General features: G+C 36.6%; 1 protein-coding gene across 1 annotated transcript in view; it reads left to right on the top strand.

Moving 5' to 3' along the window:
- The window catches only part of CHN1 (chimerin 1), a 49580-nt gene that overhangs the window by 3758 nt on the left and 27763 nt on the right, over positions 1 to 18059 (top strand). The window contains exons 3-5 of the mRNA XM_072418367.1: positions 3011 to 3042; positions 3861 to 3974; positions 9871 to 10159. Coding sequence (XP_072274468.1) covers positions 3871 to 3974; positions 9871 to 10159 — 393 coding nt within the window. The 5' untranslated portion in view covers positions 3011 to 3042; positions 3861 to 3870. The remainder of the gene's footprint in view (positions 1 to 3010; positions 3043 to 3860; positions 3975 to 9870; positions 10160 to 18059) is intronic.

Genomic DNA, 18059 nt, shown 5'->3' with positions numbered 1-18059 from the left:
CTGTGACGCTTTTGGAACAGAAATCTAGAAATCAGTGTAACGCTCAGGTGGTTAACCTGCAATTTATCCCTAGGAATAATTTCTGTATTTTGGTCAATGTCATTCGTTATTAATAAACATATTGCCATGGAAAATAACACATCTCAGACATGTGACCTTATGCTACTTAGAGTTGCTACCTATCCTGCTCTGTTAGAATATTTGGAGTTTGTAGAGTTGCTACCTATCCTGGTCTGTTAGAATATTTGGAGTTTGTAGACTTTTTAAAAACTCCTTTTCTGCTATTCCCATTTCAAAATACTGTAATTGCAAAGTTCTTGGTTTAATGAAAACCATTACAATTATACATTTAGGATCAGTTTGACTGTAATTAGTATATGGCTTGGGAGTCAGATTGGCGTCAGTATTTAGTCAATCTGATTTTTTTCTCTTTAAAGCCCCCACTAATCTAGCTTCCTAATGGTCATTCTTTGCCTTGCCTGGATGGGTCCCTGTACCATCCTCCCTAAACAATTTGACTAATGGAATCTAACTACAGTGAAATATTTTTAAATTGACTGCTTCTGAATCTGAACCTGGGAGATTTTTTTGTTGCAGAATTGTGTGCCAAAAACTGCTGCCATACTGCGGATAACTTGCAACAAATTAAAAATTTAGGTTAAAATTAAAATGTGTTGCCATTTCCTGATCAGTCACAACTGAGTGACTGATTGTACCTTTTGCCTTGGTCTGTTGTACTAAAAATTTTTAGCCTTGAGCAATTGAGACTGTGGAGCTGATTTTTTAAAGCTCAAGACTTGGGAAGATAGACTATCATGGGAGAACCTGTGTGATCAAGCAAACCTGAAATGGATCTGATTCAGGGCTGAAAACATTTGCCAGATAACTGCAAATGATTAGGAAATCCATTCCAGGTTTGTTGGATCACCCAGGTTCACCCATAATAGTATGCCACCTCCAAACTGGGAGAGCTTTATTTGGAAGGTCCCATGTATTATGTACAATTTCTTTCTTTTGAATACCCAGAGAAGAAGTTGTTGGTAGATACTGCATTGATAGTAGTTGTTTAGATCAGAGCACAGGGTTGATTCTCTTCACAATAAATGTGTGCTTTTAATACAACAAATAAACGAATTGTTACACAAAATCCAGCATTCTAGTGCATGTAAACCCTAACCACACATTGTTCACTTTTTGTTTTTGACAATAGAATGCTCTCTATGTTCTATTTCACAGAGAGTCCGCCTAGTATTTATCTTTGACCACAGAATGATTAGTCTTCATGTTGTGTAGATCAGCAAGTCCACAAAAATGCTGTGTTTTTGTGGTACAACAGTACTTAAATACGGAGTGCATCAAAGCGTGTTTGTTCTGTACTTGCAGGGGATAAAGATATAAAACACAGGGAATTTGCATGTGTTGCAGACATAATGTACTGCATACATTACTCAGTAAGACCAGAGCTGTACCTGCCCAGGGCTTTTTTTCATCCAGGTATTGGGGTGGTGTACTACTTTCTTCCTGGCAGCCTGAGAACCCCTCCTTCATACAACAGCCCTATTCACAGAGACACCCTAACTAATCACATAAAGACCTGTCTTGGTAGTTTGAATAGGACTGGTGATAGAGGAGCAATGTAAGAGGATGCATGAAAAAAGCTTCTCGAAGTAGCCATCCAATAACATCTGACATATTCTCTGTTGTTGTGGATTACAGAGAAGTTAGATTAAGGGAAATACATTTTTAGCAAAGTTGCAAGTAGAATCATCTTTTTATTGTGCTTGTGGTGTTACAATAAATAAACAACGTTATTGGAACTAGCTGAATTGCTTATTTTCCAGCTGAATTGTATAATCCAAAGCTGAAAAGCACAACTATGAAGAATGAAGCATGCAAGATATTTTTAATGCGCTGCCTTCATATCATATGAGTTTTAGGGCTTGTTAACACCACCGCTACTAGGGTAAAGGCAAGAACATTTTAAATGAAAGCCCAATGCATAACCAGAAAACAGCTGCATTAAACACATTGTATCACACTACAAAAAAACAAAATCTGTAAAAGGAATGCATTAGGACCATATTTTACTATGGCTAAGATGTCGGTGGCTAGCCATGAGGTAATGAGGTTACTGATTCCTTATGCCAGTGAACCACTGCCTCGGAAGTGTGGGTGCTTTGGGGGTTTGCATGCGTTCTTAGCCGGCAGATCTAGGGAGGAAAGTAATTTTTATTTTTTTTACCTGTGTAAGCCATGACTGAAAGTGCTAACCTGTGCAACCCCTTTTCCTGCTACCCGCACTATTCTGGCTTCGGGAAACATGTGAACCTGGTTGTGTTGCCTAGTAAAACATTTGCTCTGTGAAAATAAAAAAAGTGTAGTTAGTGCAGTAGAACTTAAATCCAGAACCTTAAATGTTGTAAGACAAACATTTTAACCAATAAAGCTTTATTTTTTTTATAGGATGATGGAGAAAACAAACACAAACTATCCTTTTACTGTTACATGCAGGAAATGTTGCTTTCAGCTTGTTATACATTTAATAATTGATATTGTATATTATGGAAAGGTCATTGTGGGAGTCATAGTAAATACAGCTGCGGTGTTTACTAAATACAGCTGTATTCTTATGCTCTACTACTTAATATGGTTTTCAGCTGACTTTCTTGTTTATAAACAGAGATAAAGTTGAGGACTTTAATGCAGCTGAGGAATGGGTAGATCGTACAGCTGTGTTCAGAGATTTCTTGAAAAAAGTTTGTGTATTTTGAGCAGTATGTGGTCTTTATGAATGGATTAATATATTTTGTCATGTGCATTCATGAACTGATTTTAAATGGCATTGAATCTTCCCACTGGCTATCTCGAGCCAAAAGTTTAAACTGTTTTCTACTATATCCAACACTATGGTTGTTGTGTTCTGCATTTGCTTTCCTTTCCAGCTTTGGAATATGGATGAAAAATGTGCTATATTCTTTGTGTGCATTTAATGTTTTGTTTCCTTTTGTAGGTGGAAAACAGGCCAAAGTATTATGGAAGAGAGTGAGTTAACCTTCTTACTTATATTTGTCATGTTTATAGCCATGTCCTACATTTGTATGAACGTGTTGACCACAACTGCTTAGAGAAAGTCAGTTTATAAAATTTAAAGACCCAATGCTAACGAGTTTAGATGAATCAGAAATATATTCCGGTACAAGACAGTCGTGTGAGGAGAGTATACATACTAAAGAACTAGAAGATGGGTATCACAAGACTTCTGGTGATGTCTATATATGATTATTACCCCATAAACCAAGCCATAGGATTAGCTTCACCCAACTATTTACAATTCATTCCCATCATCTCATCAACTTTGTTGGGGTATGCCAAAAGTGGGTTTGCATGGTAAAAAATAATGATGTATACTGATGAATTTATTATTCCTATTCCGTCTCACAACCACAATTGAACAATATACTACCTGCTCTTGGTTGTACTCTGTGACAGTAATCTGTGCAAAGATGGTGGATTACAGTAATAGACTACTACTCATGTCTTTTCCTTGCTTGTTTACTCATCTGTGTAGTCAGGCAGGTGATCAAGAACTTTGTCAGACAGGTATATAAAGAGATGTTTTTCAGTATAAAAATAACAATTTTTAATCCTGTTTTCATAAAATAAATTCAGATGTGCTCCATATGAGGTATATTTGTGTATTTCCTGACGCTTATAACCAAGTTAAAGCTCTGTCTGGCCGGGGCTCTGTTATAGAACGTTTAAGATTTCTTCTAGATTTGAAGCCTTACTTTCAAACTTATGTAACTGAATTCATCATTCTAGCTTTGCAGGTATTTTATCTACTATTTTTCTGTCACCAGATTTTTTGGTATGATATCCAGGGAAGAAACGGACCAGCTATTAAGTGTTGCAGAGGGGAGCTATCTTATTCGAGAAAGTCAGCGTCAGCCTGGCACTTACACATTAGCATTAAGGTAAGACCCAATTGATCTTGTCTTCTTCAGTAATACTGGCATTAGATACCCAACATGCCAATTTTATTGTACTCAATTAATAAATTACATCAGATTACTATGTTTCTTAGACTATTTCATCAGTATGGTATGTTTTGGACCATAGTACTTGGTAACCACTACATGCCTCGACCTTGGTCACCTAGAGATGCTTTTATTTGCTTCTAACACATCTTAATGAACTAGTTGTTCACCTACTTCTTTATATATACCACCCCTAGGCAGGTGACATTGTATTGACACAATGTTGCTCACTTTATTGGTTACTGGTTTTAGAGTTTTGACTGATCCTAGCATATTTATTTTTTTTTTAAAAAAGTAATGGGTCCTTGCTTAAACAGAAAGTAAAGTTTCCTAACAATGTATTGGACCTTAAACCAGAACTGAAAGGTGAAATAAAAAAATGACTTTACTTGCGCAGATCCATCGATCCCCCCCCAGGAGCACCCCAAGCCTCCTGGGATTCGTAATGTGCGTATCCTAGGAGGCTCTGCACTCCTATTCAGTCTTTACCGTCGCAGTGGTAAAGAGAGGGGGATGGGTTTTGCCTTCCATTATTAAAAAAAGGCATTTAATGAAAAAACAAAACACTTTTACTTTATATATAAGGGGTAACAACCCTTTTATATGAAATAAAAATTGTGATGATAGGTCCGCTTTAAGATTTTTATTTCTGTAAACTTCCATAAAAACTTGTTAAGCTATAACCTGTTTGCAGGTCAAGATTTTACCAAGCTGGGGGATTTAAAAATAAATAAAACTTTTAGACCAAAAGTTAATGAACTATGCTTTAATTTTCATACCCCTAGCAATAGATAAATATCTCCACTGGTTGCTGACTACCGGCAAGCAAGAGTTATTAAAAAGGACCCTAAAAATGTACTTTTCTTCTGTTAATTCCTCTTCCAAAACAGCAGCACACTGCCAGGTATGAGGATTCTTAGGCACTCCTTTGTGTTAGATCCAAGGCACTGCTGCCACTGACTGCCAGCCTTGGAAGTGTTGGGGGGAGATTTAGTGATGTTACAATTTGCTGCACTGTTATCCTTGTTAAAAGCTTTGACATTCGTAAGCAAAAACCCTCTTCAGTATGACCATCTTCCCAGCGAGGCAAATTGTAGTACAAATCAGTAAATGGGAAAGGATCAGTTGCAGAAAAAACACAGCCACATTCATTACAATTCTTTTGCATCTTGCATTTTTTTGGGCACAAATTAAAATTGTGCTTTACTTATACAGTCTGCAGCCCTTAAAACAGTTTTCATATGCCAAATCCTATTTTTTCTTTTAATCACATTTTAAAGGAATATCTTACATTTCTTTTGTTTTGTTATGTGAATTAAAAAATAAAAGAAAATTATTAAACAAGAAGGGCTGCACAACTCCTACACACGTGCCCTCTAGAGATAAGTATTGAAAACACTTTAACATGTCCTTTTTAATTTGATCTTTTGGAACCTGGTCTGTTTGGAGCAGCCATAAAGAATGCTGACTGTATATCTCATGATAATCAATTATGTGCATCTGCAACTGGTGAATCATCAAAGGTTCGCATTGTATATGCAAATCAATGTTTCTAGAAGGGCAGTCATACAATATGTAGAATGGCTTTTATCCATAAAATAAAAAAAAGCCTTATCTTGAAGAATTTCTAGGTTGTCATTGCATTACTTTTTCCATATTTGTTTAGGCACAGGTTATCTTTGATACCCAGAATATTTTTGTAACCTAAGCAGACTGTCACCAGTCCAACTCACATAGTTTCTATAATCAATCCAGGGCTGCATTTGGCTCCAGGAAATTGTAAAACTGAGATTATCTGTGGGTTAAAAGCTCTCTTTCTTCAAGGCTGTCGGTTAGCGGCTTATAACTGTTTTTGTTTGGCAGAGGAACCTCTGTCATTCTATGTTATTGAATTAAAATGGGGGGGTTCTTACATATGTTTGTAGAAAATGGTTTTCACCACTGTAAGCCTTAATTAGACTGCTTGTGGTTCTTTGGTTTTGAATTGCACTGTGCAAGTCAAGCTGATTTCCCTAATAATGTATTCTGCTTTAATTTATGGGCTAGTTTAATGTGGGCTTTCTAGTGTAGAATAATTTTTTTTAACTGAGAAGAGCCATCATTAAGCTTCATTACATATGGGTTTTGTTATTGCACAGTTGTGCAAACATCCTTAAAACAAATGTCTGTTATAAAGCTTGCTGTTCTTCTTTAAACAAATAAAGGACCATTATACACATACTGAGTAAAAATATAAGAATTAAATACCCAGGATTTTGATAATCTCAGCTGTGTGGGACAGATATCAAATGTGGGCAGTTATCACAGGAAAATAGTTCCCTCGCCACCACTTAAAACTCCACCAGTGGCCAGAACTTCCTAAGTCCTCCTCCTTCCTCTACCACTGCTGGATAGGACCATTTGGGATTCCTTCAGCCATTTTTCAATGTTAAAAACGTTAAAAGTAGATTTATGGAAGGACTTGTTGTTTTCTTTTCCAAGAGTTTTTGAGTTTCTGTACAAAGAATATTAAAACTTTATTTCCATAAATAATCTTGAGCCTTAGTATAAATGTTATACCATGCAGTAACAGGGGAATTGTGGGGGATCTGTGTAGGTAAACAAGGGATCCGGATGAGAAGGGAAAAATATGAAAAGGAAAGAAAAAGGGCATTGTTGGGGGTTGTCCTTTACAGTTGACAGAATGTACATCTCGGAATCCATGACTTGTCCACCTTCTCAATAAAGGAATATCCATCCAAAATATTCATTAAAAATAAAAGAATTAAAAAACAATTCACAATATTAGAGAATTAGGAATTGGGGGAGGGTAACATGCCTAGGAAAAGAAATGGGGATTTTTTTTTTATAAGAAAGCGATGTAATATATTACCGCCTGCAGGTTAGGTAAGTGGTCTGCGGAACCACAAAATTAGTTCACCTGGAAGAAGAGAACATCTCCTAAAAAACTATATAGAGGCATCTCATTTCTGCTATCTTCTGCATGGAAGGCAATAGAACACTGGTGCTTTGTGAGTGGGTTTTTAATAAAACCTCAGTATTCTAGAAGATGCCGCCTTGCTTAGTTGTGGGGTAGAAGTGGTAAAGTGTATTTTATGCAGCGCATATATGATGGATATACATATGATGGATACCAGAAGCTGTAATTCAGGACAGGACATGCATAAATGTGTGACCCTATGTGGTGACAATTTATAATTGTGCATCATAAAGTCAGATCCCTCCATTTTAGCCAATGTTAACTGATTTCTCCTATATAAGTGACTTCTGGTTAGCAGCAAGTGATTATTGTATGACTAAGCACTTCTGGATAACATATAGCAATGGAGTTTTTTTGGCCTGAAAAGTTTGTCATAAAAGCTTCTTGTGAATTCATATTGGTAGTAGGAGTATAAAGAAAACAATTAGTGTTCTGAAAAAAGTAGGTGTTAATGTTTCAGAGCCTTCTGTTCTTTTTCCCAGAAGATGCTGATTGTTGTAGGCCTCTCGTGTTGCCATGGTTTCTTTCCCGTCCCTGGCTGGCAAGAGGTTTCAAATAAGTTTCTTCAAAAGAACTTCTTTTCTTGTGAAAATTTCACAGCATTGACCCCGCTTCCTTACAAACTGCATAGGGACTACTTTTTGTTTTCTTTTAATGGGAGATTAGATTAAAAATGTGTGCCTTTGGAAACATGTTTGTTGTGCAGTATGAATGTAGTTTGATGTTTTTACAGATTTATTATCTTTCACTGCCAAAACATAAAGATGTTTTCCACTGGATGTATTAATAATTTACCAAGCTTTACTGGGGCTAAATTTAGTGAAACTTGCCACACACTGGCAGTTCAAAATTGACATATGTTAAAAAATGTTATGTAAATTACTCCTAAAAAAAAAAATGCATGTCAAAACAAATACAGATATAGAAAGCTTTATTATTATTTACCGGGTACCTTGTAACAACTTGAGCTTGGCCACAATTCTTCCACCCCTGAGGTCTTTCAGATACTCACCTGTCCCTTTTCCATCGCAGGGCGCCACCATTCTCTTCCTCTTTCTCATTCTGGGGGCGTTCTTCTTGATCAACCAGGCTGGGATGTCATAACTCCCACTCAGGCGCATTAGAGTTCATTGATTCCCAGTTTGCACAAGGGAATTAGGGATTACTGGGTATCATGGAAACCAAAGCTGAGCTGGAGCGATCAGGCAGGTTGGAGGGATTATTGCAGAAGGGATATCGCCTGTTCCTTTCTGCAATATTGACTTGCCTGGTCGTGTATTGTTAAAAAATGGTACTTTAGTTCTGTCCATTGCATTGTTTTCAACCAACCATCTCATGTAATTACAGAGTTGGCTTTACCCACACCATCACTTTAATTTCAGTACCTGCCTTTTTTATTGATTTTATTTTGTTTTTTGTATTGCTGAAATAAAAACACCTGTGAATGTTTAGTTTGAAATGACTAGGTTAGTGAGTTTTGAAACTGCAGGTAATCCATAATAATATTAAACCAGCTGTCATTTATTCTGAGCTGTAGCTAATAAAGTTACATTAGTCCCAAACATTTTGTTCACGTAGTTTTTTTTTTTTTTAACTTTGTTTTTAAAACTGGGTGGGAAACAATTGTAGGCAGGTGGCAGCCCTGGCATTGTCACCCAACTCTTCAATACCCAATCAAAAACAGCCAAGTAGTTACTGAAAATTGCTGGGTGGTACATCCGACTAAAAGGGGCTGAGGGGCCCACTGCCAATGGTGTGTCATGTTGGCATAGTGAGCATTTCAATAGTTGCTTATAGCAGTAGGACTTTATCACCCCAAAATAGCAGGACCGAATTATTAGTTCTTTTTATTTAATGTTACAAAATGACTTTTGATATACCTTAGCTTGTTATTAGTATATGAAATTTAAGAAATGTAATTTTGGATGTATTTTAAACTGCAATAAACAAAATTTTTCTTGCTGAATACTTGTGATGCTAGCCTGAGGTTCTTTATTTGGTTCTGAAAAGTTATTTTGCATTGGAGATGCTTCGGTCATTTAAAGGCACTGAAAATACTAGAAATCCTGGTTTGCCACTAGAAGCAATAACTGAGCAGTAGGATGGTGGACATCTGATGGAGAGATGCTAGACATTCAGAGAAGCAGAAGGGGCTTTTCCAACAGAAACCCATTAAGTATGTTACATATGATCTTGTGTCTTTCTGTATATGGTCAGAATGGCGTAAAATTTGCATTTGTATAAAGCAGCTCTTTAATTATTTTTATCCCAATCTGTTGCATGATGCAGCCACATATAAACGGGGGTGAAAAAAAAAACTCCAACACTTAACCCATCACTTAAAGCTGTTAGCAAATGCATCATAGATGCAAGTGTTCCATAGAGCTTCCTTTGTAAAACACCAAAGAGTTAGCACTTGGATTCCAGCCAGAAATAAAGAATACTTACCCTTGTGCCATTCTGTCCCATTTAGCTGAGACTCTGGCAGCAGATGCCATTCAATGTAATTGTTGGCACGAGAACCAAATGTACCCTGAATAGCCTCTCCCTAATAAATGACAAGACTGTGGAGGGTTCGCACTGCATCAAATCACTGTATTGATTGCAATAGAGTATTGCAATAGAAGAGTCTATTGTGTGTAACATCTCAGACACAGTTCTGGCAGTGAAAAAAAAATCTCCAAACTGTTGGATATATCACATTTTCCACAGATGTAATGAACTGTCTTGTACAAAGTGTCTGCAATGTTCGGACTTCTTGGTTTAATCCCAAAGTTAGGCATTTCAGAAGTATGGGGGGAAAAAACTTTTTTTCCAATGTTTTACAAATTTTTTTTTTTTTTTTTGAGGCAGGTTTGGAAACCAAACTAGAAACTTTAGACTTTACTATGATGGAAAACATTTTGTTGGAGAGAAGAGGTTTGAGTCCATCCATGATCTGGTGACTGATGGCTTGATCACACTGTATATCGAGACCAAGGCAGCTGAGTACATTGCCAAGATGACCATAAATCCAATTTATGAACATATAGGATATACCACCTTAAACAGGGAGCCAGCACACAAGAAGCAAATGCCAGCTGTGAAAGAGGCTCATGACGAAAAGGACTCATCAGGAGAAGATGTCACTGCAGAAAAAAGGGTGAGAAATGGTATTTGTTCTTACGCTGTGGACGTTCTGTTTTTAGTAATAGAAATTTATTAGACTTTTAATGTTGTACATCAGTAATTTTATATTGTCGGTCACAATTCAGCTTTTGAATATTTATTGCTTTATACTTTTGCAGGTCTGTATATTTATATGTGCCCTTTCAATTTATTCGTACTTCTAAATCCGAGGGGTCAAAGGCACATAAAGTCAAACAGTTGCTTCCTGACCTCAGACACTGCCTCCTATCTCCTGAGGCCTCATGTGCACATGGACTTGTCATTGAAACTTGTAGTTCACTGCAGTTGGCAGGCCATATAAAAAGAATAGGCTACAGTCCAACTTGATGCACAATGAAAAAGGTTTTGCTTCTTTTGCAGTACATCACAGTGCAAATTGTGAGTTATATCACAGATGTGAATTATTGGCAGTGCAAGACACCGAACTGTTCACGTGTGTGCTTGTTTCAGCAACACAGAAGGAATGACGAAGCCCCTGGTTTATATTCCCCTTAACCACAACTCTGTTATTTGTTGTTATTGTGCATTTCCATATGCTGGGAGATGATGTACATAGTTTAGCAGTAACATTCAGACTCTCTAGGTAACCTCTGGCGTTTACATTAAAAAGTCAGCTACATAAGGGAGTATTAGGTATATGCAATTTTGTAAAATATGGTTGCACAATGATGATCATTTCAGGCACTATTCCGTTTAATTGTTTGTATCAGTACAGTCCACCTTGCTTTAAATTACAAGCTGATATTTAAATTGACATCTGACATAACTAGGTGGAATTGCCAACTAACTTCAAAAAGAAAGCCTGTGAGAGAAAAAGAAGTCGGTCATCAGCTAACATTTTTTTTTTACTTTGTTACTGATATCTGATGATGTCTGACTTTAGTCATCCCTTTGCAAATGTCCTCTTCTCCAACAGATTTTTGTGATGTCTGCAAACATTTTGATTTTTACATTTAAAATGAGTTACAGGTTCACTTTAAAGATTCAGGTTTCAGTGCTTATCCTTTTATTTGACTATATATATTCATTTCTTCATAATATTGTTTGATACTTTGCTGCATTTGAACATAACTTTCCCAGTTCAGCTCACCTTTATTCTGAATAAAATATGTAGCTTTGACGGTTGTATTACTCTCCTGTTTTAACATGTATACTTTTATGACAGCCTGCTGTATAATACAGATTATTCTCTAGTCTAGAAGTTTTGTGTGTGTTTATTTTTTTTATTTTATTTTTTTTTTCATAAGTTTTCAAGACCTTCAATAGTTTTACCCATTTTGTATTCTCAAGCTTCCCTCCATGAAGCTAAGACATCAAAGGTTTCAAGTATTTTTAAAATAAAGTTGACATTTAGGTCTTTCCCAGCCTCTTCTGTCTGCATATTTCCTGAACTGACGGCAAAGTTTACCCATCTATAAATTATTCTGTTCATTAGGGTATGAGATGTGAAATCTTTACACCCCGCTAGCTCTTACCTGTCAGAACCTGGCAGCTCCTAAAATAGGATGTATACTTTATTTATTCTCATCAGAACTTCATCTCATGTGACTTAATTGGGTTTTGCTGATCGTATTTTTTTTATTAATATTTATTTTATCTCCATGTATAAAGTATACGCCTAGATTTGCTTGCTGCCTGCCTGCTTTTGGATTTGTAGTCCTTACTTCTTTTGCCATAGCAAATCCTAACCCTCCAGATGAACAAGTTTAAATGGTAATTGAAACAAAGGCCCCACAGCCAACATTGGAGTAACTTCTGTATATTTGTGGCAAATATAAAATTCATCATAGTCTTTACATGTTTGAAGTGTATATGTGGAAATGATATCATCTCAACCTACCCTGTGGCCCTATGCCATTATTTTTTATGGCCAGCACTAATGCATGTGTAGTATTACCTATGCTACCAACTCCTAGTAGGATAAGGACTCTTCTTAGTCTTGCACTAACCAAAGTAACAAGAAGTTTTGAAACTGTCCTTGTTACAACAATAGCACTTTGCAAAACAAAATTTGTCATAGTAATCTTTTCTTGCCTTGGTTCATGCTTGCTGCTGTAATGAAGTAGGGGCTCAGAGCAGGAACCACATTGCAAAGTGGGGTGCCAAAAATCTGACTTTCCAAAATATTTAGGATTTTAGTTGGCCCAATTGTAGTTGATCGGGGCAAAGATTTATGTTGCAAGTATGAACATTATTATTATCTTTTCATTTCTAAGCTACAGGGTTATCTTAAATTTCTAACCGGAGGTATTTCTATATATATAGAGATGTGATGAGAAAGGCCACTGGGAGTTTACTATACCCTCAGTCATTTGAGAATTCCCTATATCTTCCAATAGTTTGTAAATATGCATGGACATTAGAGAAGCCATATTTGTTCATTAATTATACAAACCATGCTTCCTACTTTACTGCATGGTGACTTTGCTTTTTAATACTTTTATTCTCACGTCTACAGAGGTTGAACACATTAAAAATTCCACTAGCACAACTAGCTAGCCTTGTGGTTTGAACATCCAGTGTCTGTGTAGTTTGGTTTAGAAGTTTCAAAAATACAAAGAATACTTTATGGATAGGATAGGACCTAGAACTACGAAGCAATCACAACCATTAATTAATGGTCTGGCACAATTTATTGGCATCTGAAAGTCACTGGACCTTCTGTTTACTTCCTAGTTGATAATGAACATCTTGTGCTTTCATAGTAGGAAGTCATAGATATGAGTTCCACATGAGGAAAGTACAGACACCTTTTTATAATGTCTTTATTTTCGGACATGGAAACATTTGGGGTGTGTTATTGTTTTTGTGTATCCAACATAAATAACATTTCTTCTTTGTTCCAATGTTCCAACCGCTTTTCTAAAATTGGAAGTCTGCACATGGAATAAATATGGAAACACCAAATAACTCATTCCCATTTGAATGAGTTCACATGTTATTGATGTACCAAAAGAAACAAACCGTAGGATTCTGGTATAAAAGTTTAGCAGTTCTGTGAGTTAGATGAATAGGATACAACTTAAAAATGGCTTTGGTGTGATGGGGTTGGCATAGTTAGTTGTAAGGTCCTTACTGACAATCACCAATCCACTTCAGTTTTCTATAAAGCCCTGCAGAATGTCAGCTGTGTACATGAATATAATAATTTTGAATTCTACAGAATTACAGTTGCGTGTTGGGAATTGATTGCTGTCTATTGACATGAAATATCAAAGCTGAACTTTTTGTCTTTTTAAAAGGGTATTGAAATTACTTAACACAGGGAATTCTAACACCTTTTTTTTTTTTTTTTTTTTTTTTTTTTTTTTTTTTTTAAAGCTAAGCAGCTAACATGATGTTCTGTATCTGACTCCCACAGGTTACTCCTCTCCCACCTACACTATCCAGTGCTAAGTGACAGCACATATTATGCAGAATTCTTTTATTAAAACTACTCAATGCATCACTAAGAGCTTCAGCTCAGTTTTATAATATATTAAAGTGAATCTAAATCATCAAACCGGAGCTTCCTCCCAGAGCCGAGTCCTAAGCCATGATTGGCCGGGATGAATTATCAATTCCCAGCAGCCCCAAAGATTCCCTGGGTACCTGGAGCATTCACGAGTCCTACACTGAGCTGCACTTGCACGGTTCAGTGTAATACAAAAGATTGGGAACTGGCAGATAAGTAAGTTTTATTGCAGAAGGGACATTACCTGTCCCTTCAACGAATAATTTTCAGGTGTGGAGCTGTGGTTCCATTTTAAGGAAAAAAATTTACCATGTACAGGAACTACAAATGATTTTTTTTACAAATATTTATAGGGGTTGTATATATACAATTATATATTATATATAGCACTGAAATGAAACTTTCACTTTACATTGAGAACTTGTAGAATAGTCTTCCACTGGAGCATGTTTTATCCTATGATTACTTCAAAAAAACATACCTCTTACTGCACAAAACATAAATAGCTACTAACATTAAATTGAAACAACAATACACAAAAGAGAAAGAAACAATCCAAACCTATATCTGTCATGTGTCCAAAAGACTGAGGAGCTAGTGCCCACTGGGCCGTGCCTTGTGTATCGTGACCATGAATTGGAGAAATTAGTTTGATTTTTGATCTGCTAGAAGTTTAAGTTTGTGATGCCGGTCCCTGGCCAGCTATTTTTTAGTACTTTAATTTCTGTTAGGAGTTGCACAATCTTCTCTATTATTCTACATAACAGTATGTATTTAGTTACATTAAAAGCACTCTCTATGTACACCATACATTATTCTAGCCAAATGCATGTAGTGCCTTTTTATTGGCCCCTCTTTGTTACCACATTTCATGCACTATTTACACAGAACAGCCCATTAAGACTGGTTATGTAAGCAGATGAAAGACTCGGTTTTGCAGTTTTATTAAGAATTTGAAGCTTTATGTCTTGCAGCAAAGGCCAGTGGCTTAACATGATGCCTTGATTATTCAAAAAAAAATTGTGATAAGACATGTCTTTGTATGTCAGATTTAAGGAAGTAGGCTGGGTAAAATACACTAAAGCTCCGTGGCCTCCAGATAATCCTTACATAAGGGTTATTGTAACCATGTGATGAGAGCGAAGGTACAGCATTGCACCAGTATTGTGCTTTATATTTTCAGGCAGCACCTATTATGCAAGTTTGTGTTACTTTTGTAATACTTTGCTTCTAATTGTGTTTGTTTAAATGTTATTAGGATTTCTGTTTCCCATAGCTATTATTGTACTAAATATACAGTTTTAGACATTAGAGCAAGTTTTCTCAAATAGGGTCTCTCTAGAGCAGGGATGTCAAACTCTCTGGCCCTCAACGTCCTTTTTTCCCCCCAAAGGAATCCTAAATATGAACTGCAGTTGGCCCGCTGCTGCTTTGAAATAGCGCCGCTACTACAATTCCAGGCATCACTCACATCTATAGACCAGCGGGCTCTCTGCCTATGCGTGGCCCTGCATTGGACTGTTTTATAGATGCAAATAATACCGGTAACTTTAGTAGTGGCGCTATTTCAATGAAGAGGGAGTTTCAGCGGAGAGCCACTTGTAAGATTTAGCTCCGCAATGGCCACGTCAAGCATTTCCAGCACTGCTCCTCAGCTGTACTTTTCCTTGCTACTCCAAGGCATGGACTTGAATGGTTGGATTTTCATAGAAGAATATTGTTATTATTATTGTTAGCCTGTGCAAAAAGGTTACCATTGAAATTTACCTGTAGAAGGGTACAAATAGAGAAAAAGGCATAAGATTTTTTCCCAAATAACTTTAAAAAAAAAACATTTGTATGTATCTTTCTCTATTATAAGCTTGTTCCAGATTGAATGTGAAGCAAAAACTTTTTGTTTCCATATGAAAAGGGTTTCCATATAATAGGAAGGAAACAAGTCCTCAATTTTTTCAATAAATTTCAAGGTTGGCCTGCAACTTTGTCTATGTGTTTAGTTTTGGCCCTCAGTGTATTTGAGTTTGACACCCCTGCTCTAAAGGTTACTGGGGGGTCTTTGGGTAATGAACAGTTTGTGCCTCTCAGGTCTGTTTAAGTGGCATCAATGATCTGTAAGGGTGGCAATCTTCCCACTGGCCAGCAATGTAAGAGCAGTGTTCTCCCCAGCTCCTTTTAGCCACCAGTAATCCCCCAGCTGTTTTTGGGTGGTTACTAAAACTTAGTTACAATACCAGGTCCAGCACCCGCCTGCAGCTTCTTCCCACTCAGCTTAAAAAAAATTTCAGGCAGATTACTGGAGAGGCATTCTTCTCACTGACCACCATGCTAATATACTGTGTGGGTATGTTATTTATTGCAAAGGGTACTAGGCAGACATGAAAGTTGTTTCCATTGTGTCCCTAAGTTAAAAATCTTGAAAAGGTTGCACTAAAGGGTCATTTGTTTGTCACTGCCATCAGTCAGCTTTTTGATTATTTCCCTTATTAGAGATGTCTGTTCAAATTCAACAAAATACATCCTTTAGGTGCAAATACCAGCACCTATCATTTCATCAACTGATATGTCATCAAAAAATTGGAGTTTACAGCAAAATCCAATACTCAAAAGATGCATCATGACCTAGCTAGCCAAGCATGAAGAGTATTGGATGTTGTAAAGAATTTATATTTCCTGCTGAGAGAACTATAGTCAATGAGTTTCTTCTGAAATTTAGTAATGTTGTAACGCAAAAATCTTGCTCCTGATAAGATGGATCGGTTAAAATTCATGATAATCCATGACCTGCAGTAATTGGGAATTCAGCATTATAATTGAATTTAGGATATGACATATTCAGGTAACAAAGAAAACTTTTTAGCGTGTGTGTAAGAGTTTGCATAGAACAAGAAAGAGTCCAATAATTTAAAATTCTTCATAAACAATTGGATTAGTCTGACTAGAGTCATAGTCTGCCATAGGCTTAGAGTGGAAAAGTTGTTCCAGTCACTCTCTGCAGCATTTGTTAACTGGAAATGTGCTGTATGAAGTATTCTCATTTTATTAAAATAGGCAGGGAGCGATAGTAGTCTAAACAGGATACTGTGAATCAGGCCTAGCAACCAAGTGTCGGCTCCTGTGATATCAACTAAACAAACTGCGGTAACTGAAGTTCAAGAAGTGGTAACTAGCCAGACACAAGACAAATATAGTAATTTTATGTAGGACCGTCAGTGCAGTCCCAAATCTCACACTGTTTTATATGCTGACTGCTCATTAAATCTTGGTCCTGGGGACATTTTTTGTTCATGCATTATTTTTAATGAGCATTTGATATGATATGATATCAGAGTTGGTCTGGTAATGGCTTCTTCTACTCCTTTAGTAGAGCCAAAAACAGTGGTGTGGAGAACTTGAGATGGAAGTGTATATGTCTGTGCTACAGGCCATGATTATGAATAGGTAATCATTCCCAGTGTGATTCCAGGACACAGCTGTATATGGTGAATAGATGGATATTGTATTTCTTTGTTCTAATGTATTGCACTATACTACCAGGTTAAAAAAAAATGCTCACCTGCGCTATTATTATTATTGTTATTATTATTATTATTAATAAACAAGATTTATATAGCGCCAACATATTACGCAGCACTGTACATTAATTAGCTCACCTGCACTACATGTAAACCACACAGGGTACATGAAGGAAAATAGTAAAAAGGTCATGTTACATGACTATTACCCTAGCTAGTATCACTCGAGGCATAGATTTCTTTTTTTTTTTTTTTTTTAATGACTGTTATAAGCTTGGCTCAGCTTAGAACATGAAACAGTAGCCCAAACCATCTAATCTGCCAATATTTTTGCCCTAAGTATGGGTGGCATCACTTATACTGAGAATGATGTCTTAGGTTTACATCCTCCTCTCTGCCTGCTGTCCTCGCTCTTATAGCTTACAGAGCTTTGGCTCTGTCTATGCTAGCTTTTAATCGGCAGCCTGTATTTGGCACAACACGTTGGAGGATTGGCAGATTTATACATACTTTATGCATTTGTTTTGCTGATTTTTTCTAAGATATCTTAATGACAGCTCATTTGTTTACGTAGAATCATTGCTGTTGTCGTCCGTCCTTATATTCTGTAAGTGTAAGTCATATTATGGTGCTCTGCCAGGCCACTGACGACTATTGCTCACAAGTGGAACTTAATTTAATAACCCTCAATGTAAGATATACACATTGAAAGATTTTCCCCAAAAATTTGAGTGACATGACTATGTACTCTTGAAAGCGCTGTGCAGTATGTTGGATCTATATAAATACTGAATAATAATAACAACAATGTACCGTATTTTTCGGACCATAAGACGCACTTTTTTTCCCCCTAAAGTGGGGGGAAAATCAGGGTGCGTCTTATGGTCCGAATGCATATTTTTTTACTT

This window comes from Pyxicephalus adspersus, chromosome 7, assembly GCF_032062135.1.
Source record: "Pyxicephalus adspersus chromosome 7, UCB_Pads_2.0, whole genome shotgun sequence".
Lineage (NCBI taxonomy): Eukaryota > Metazoa > Chordata > Amphibia > Anura > Pyxicephalidae > Pyxicephalus > Pyxicephalus adspersus.
Note: the sequence above shows the minus strand (reverse complement) of the source record. Positions and strands in the feature narration are given on the sequence as shown.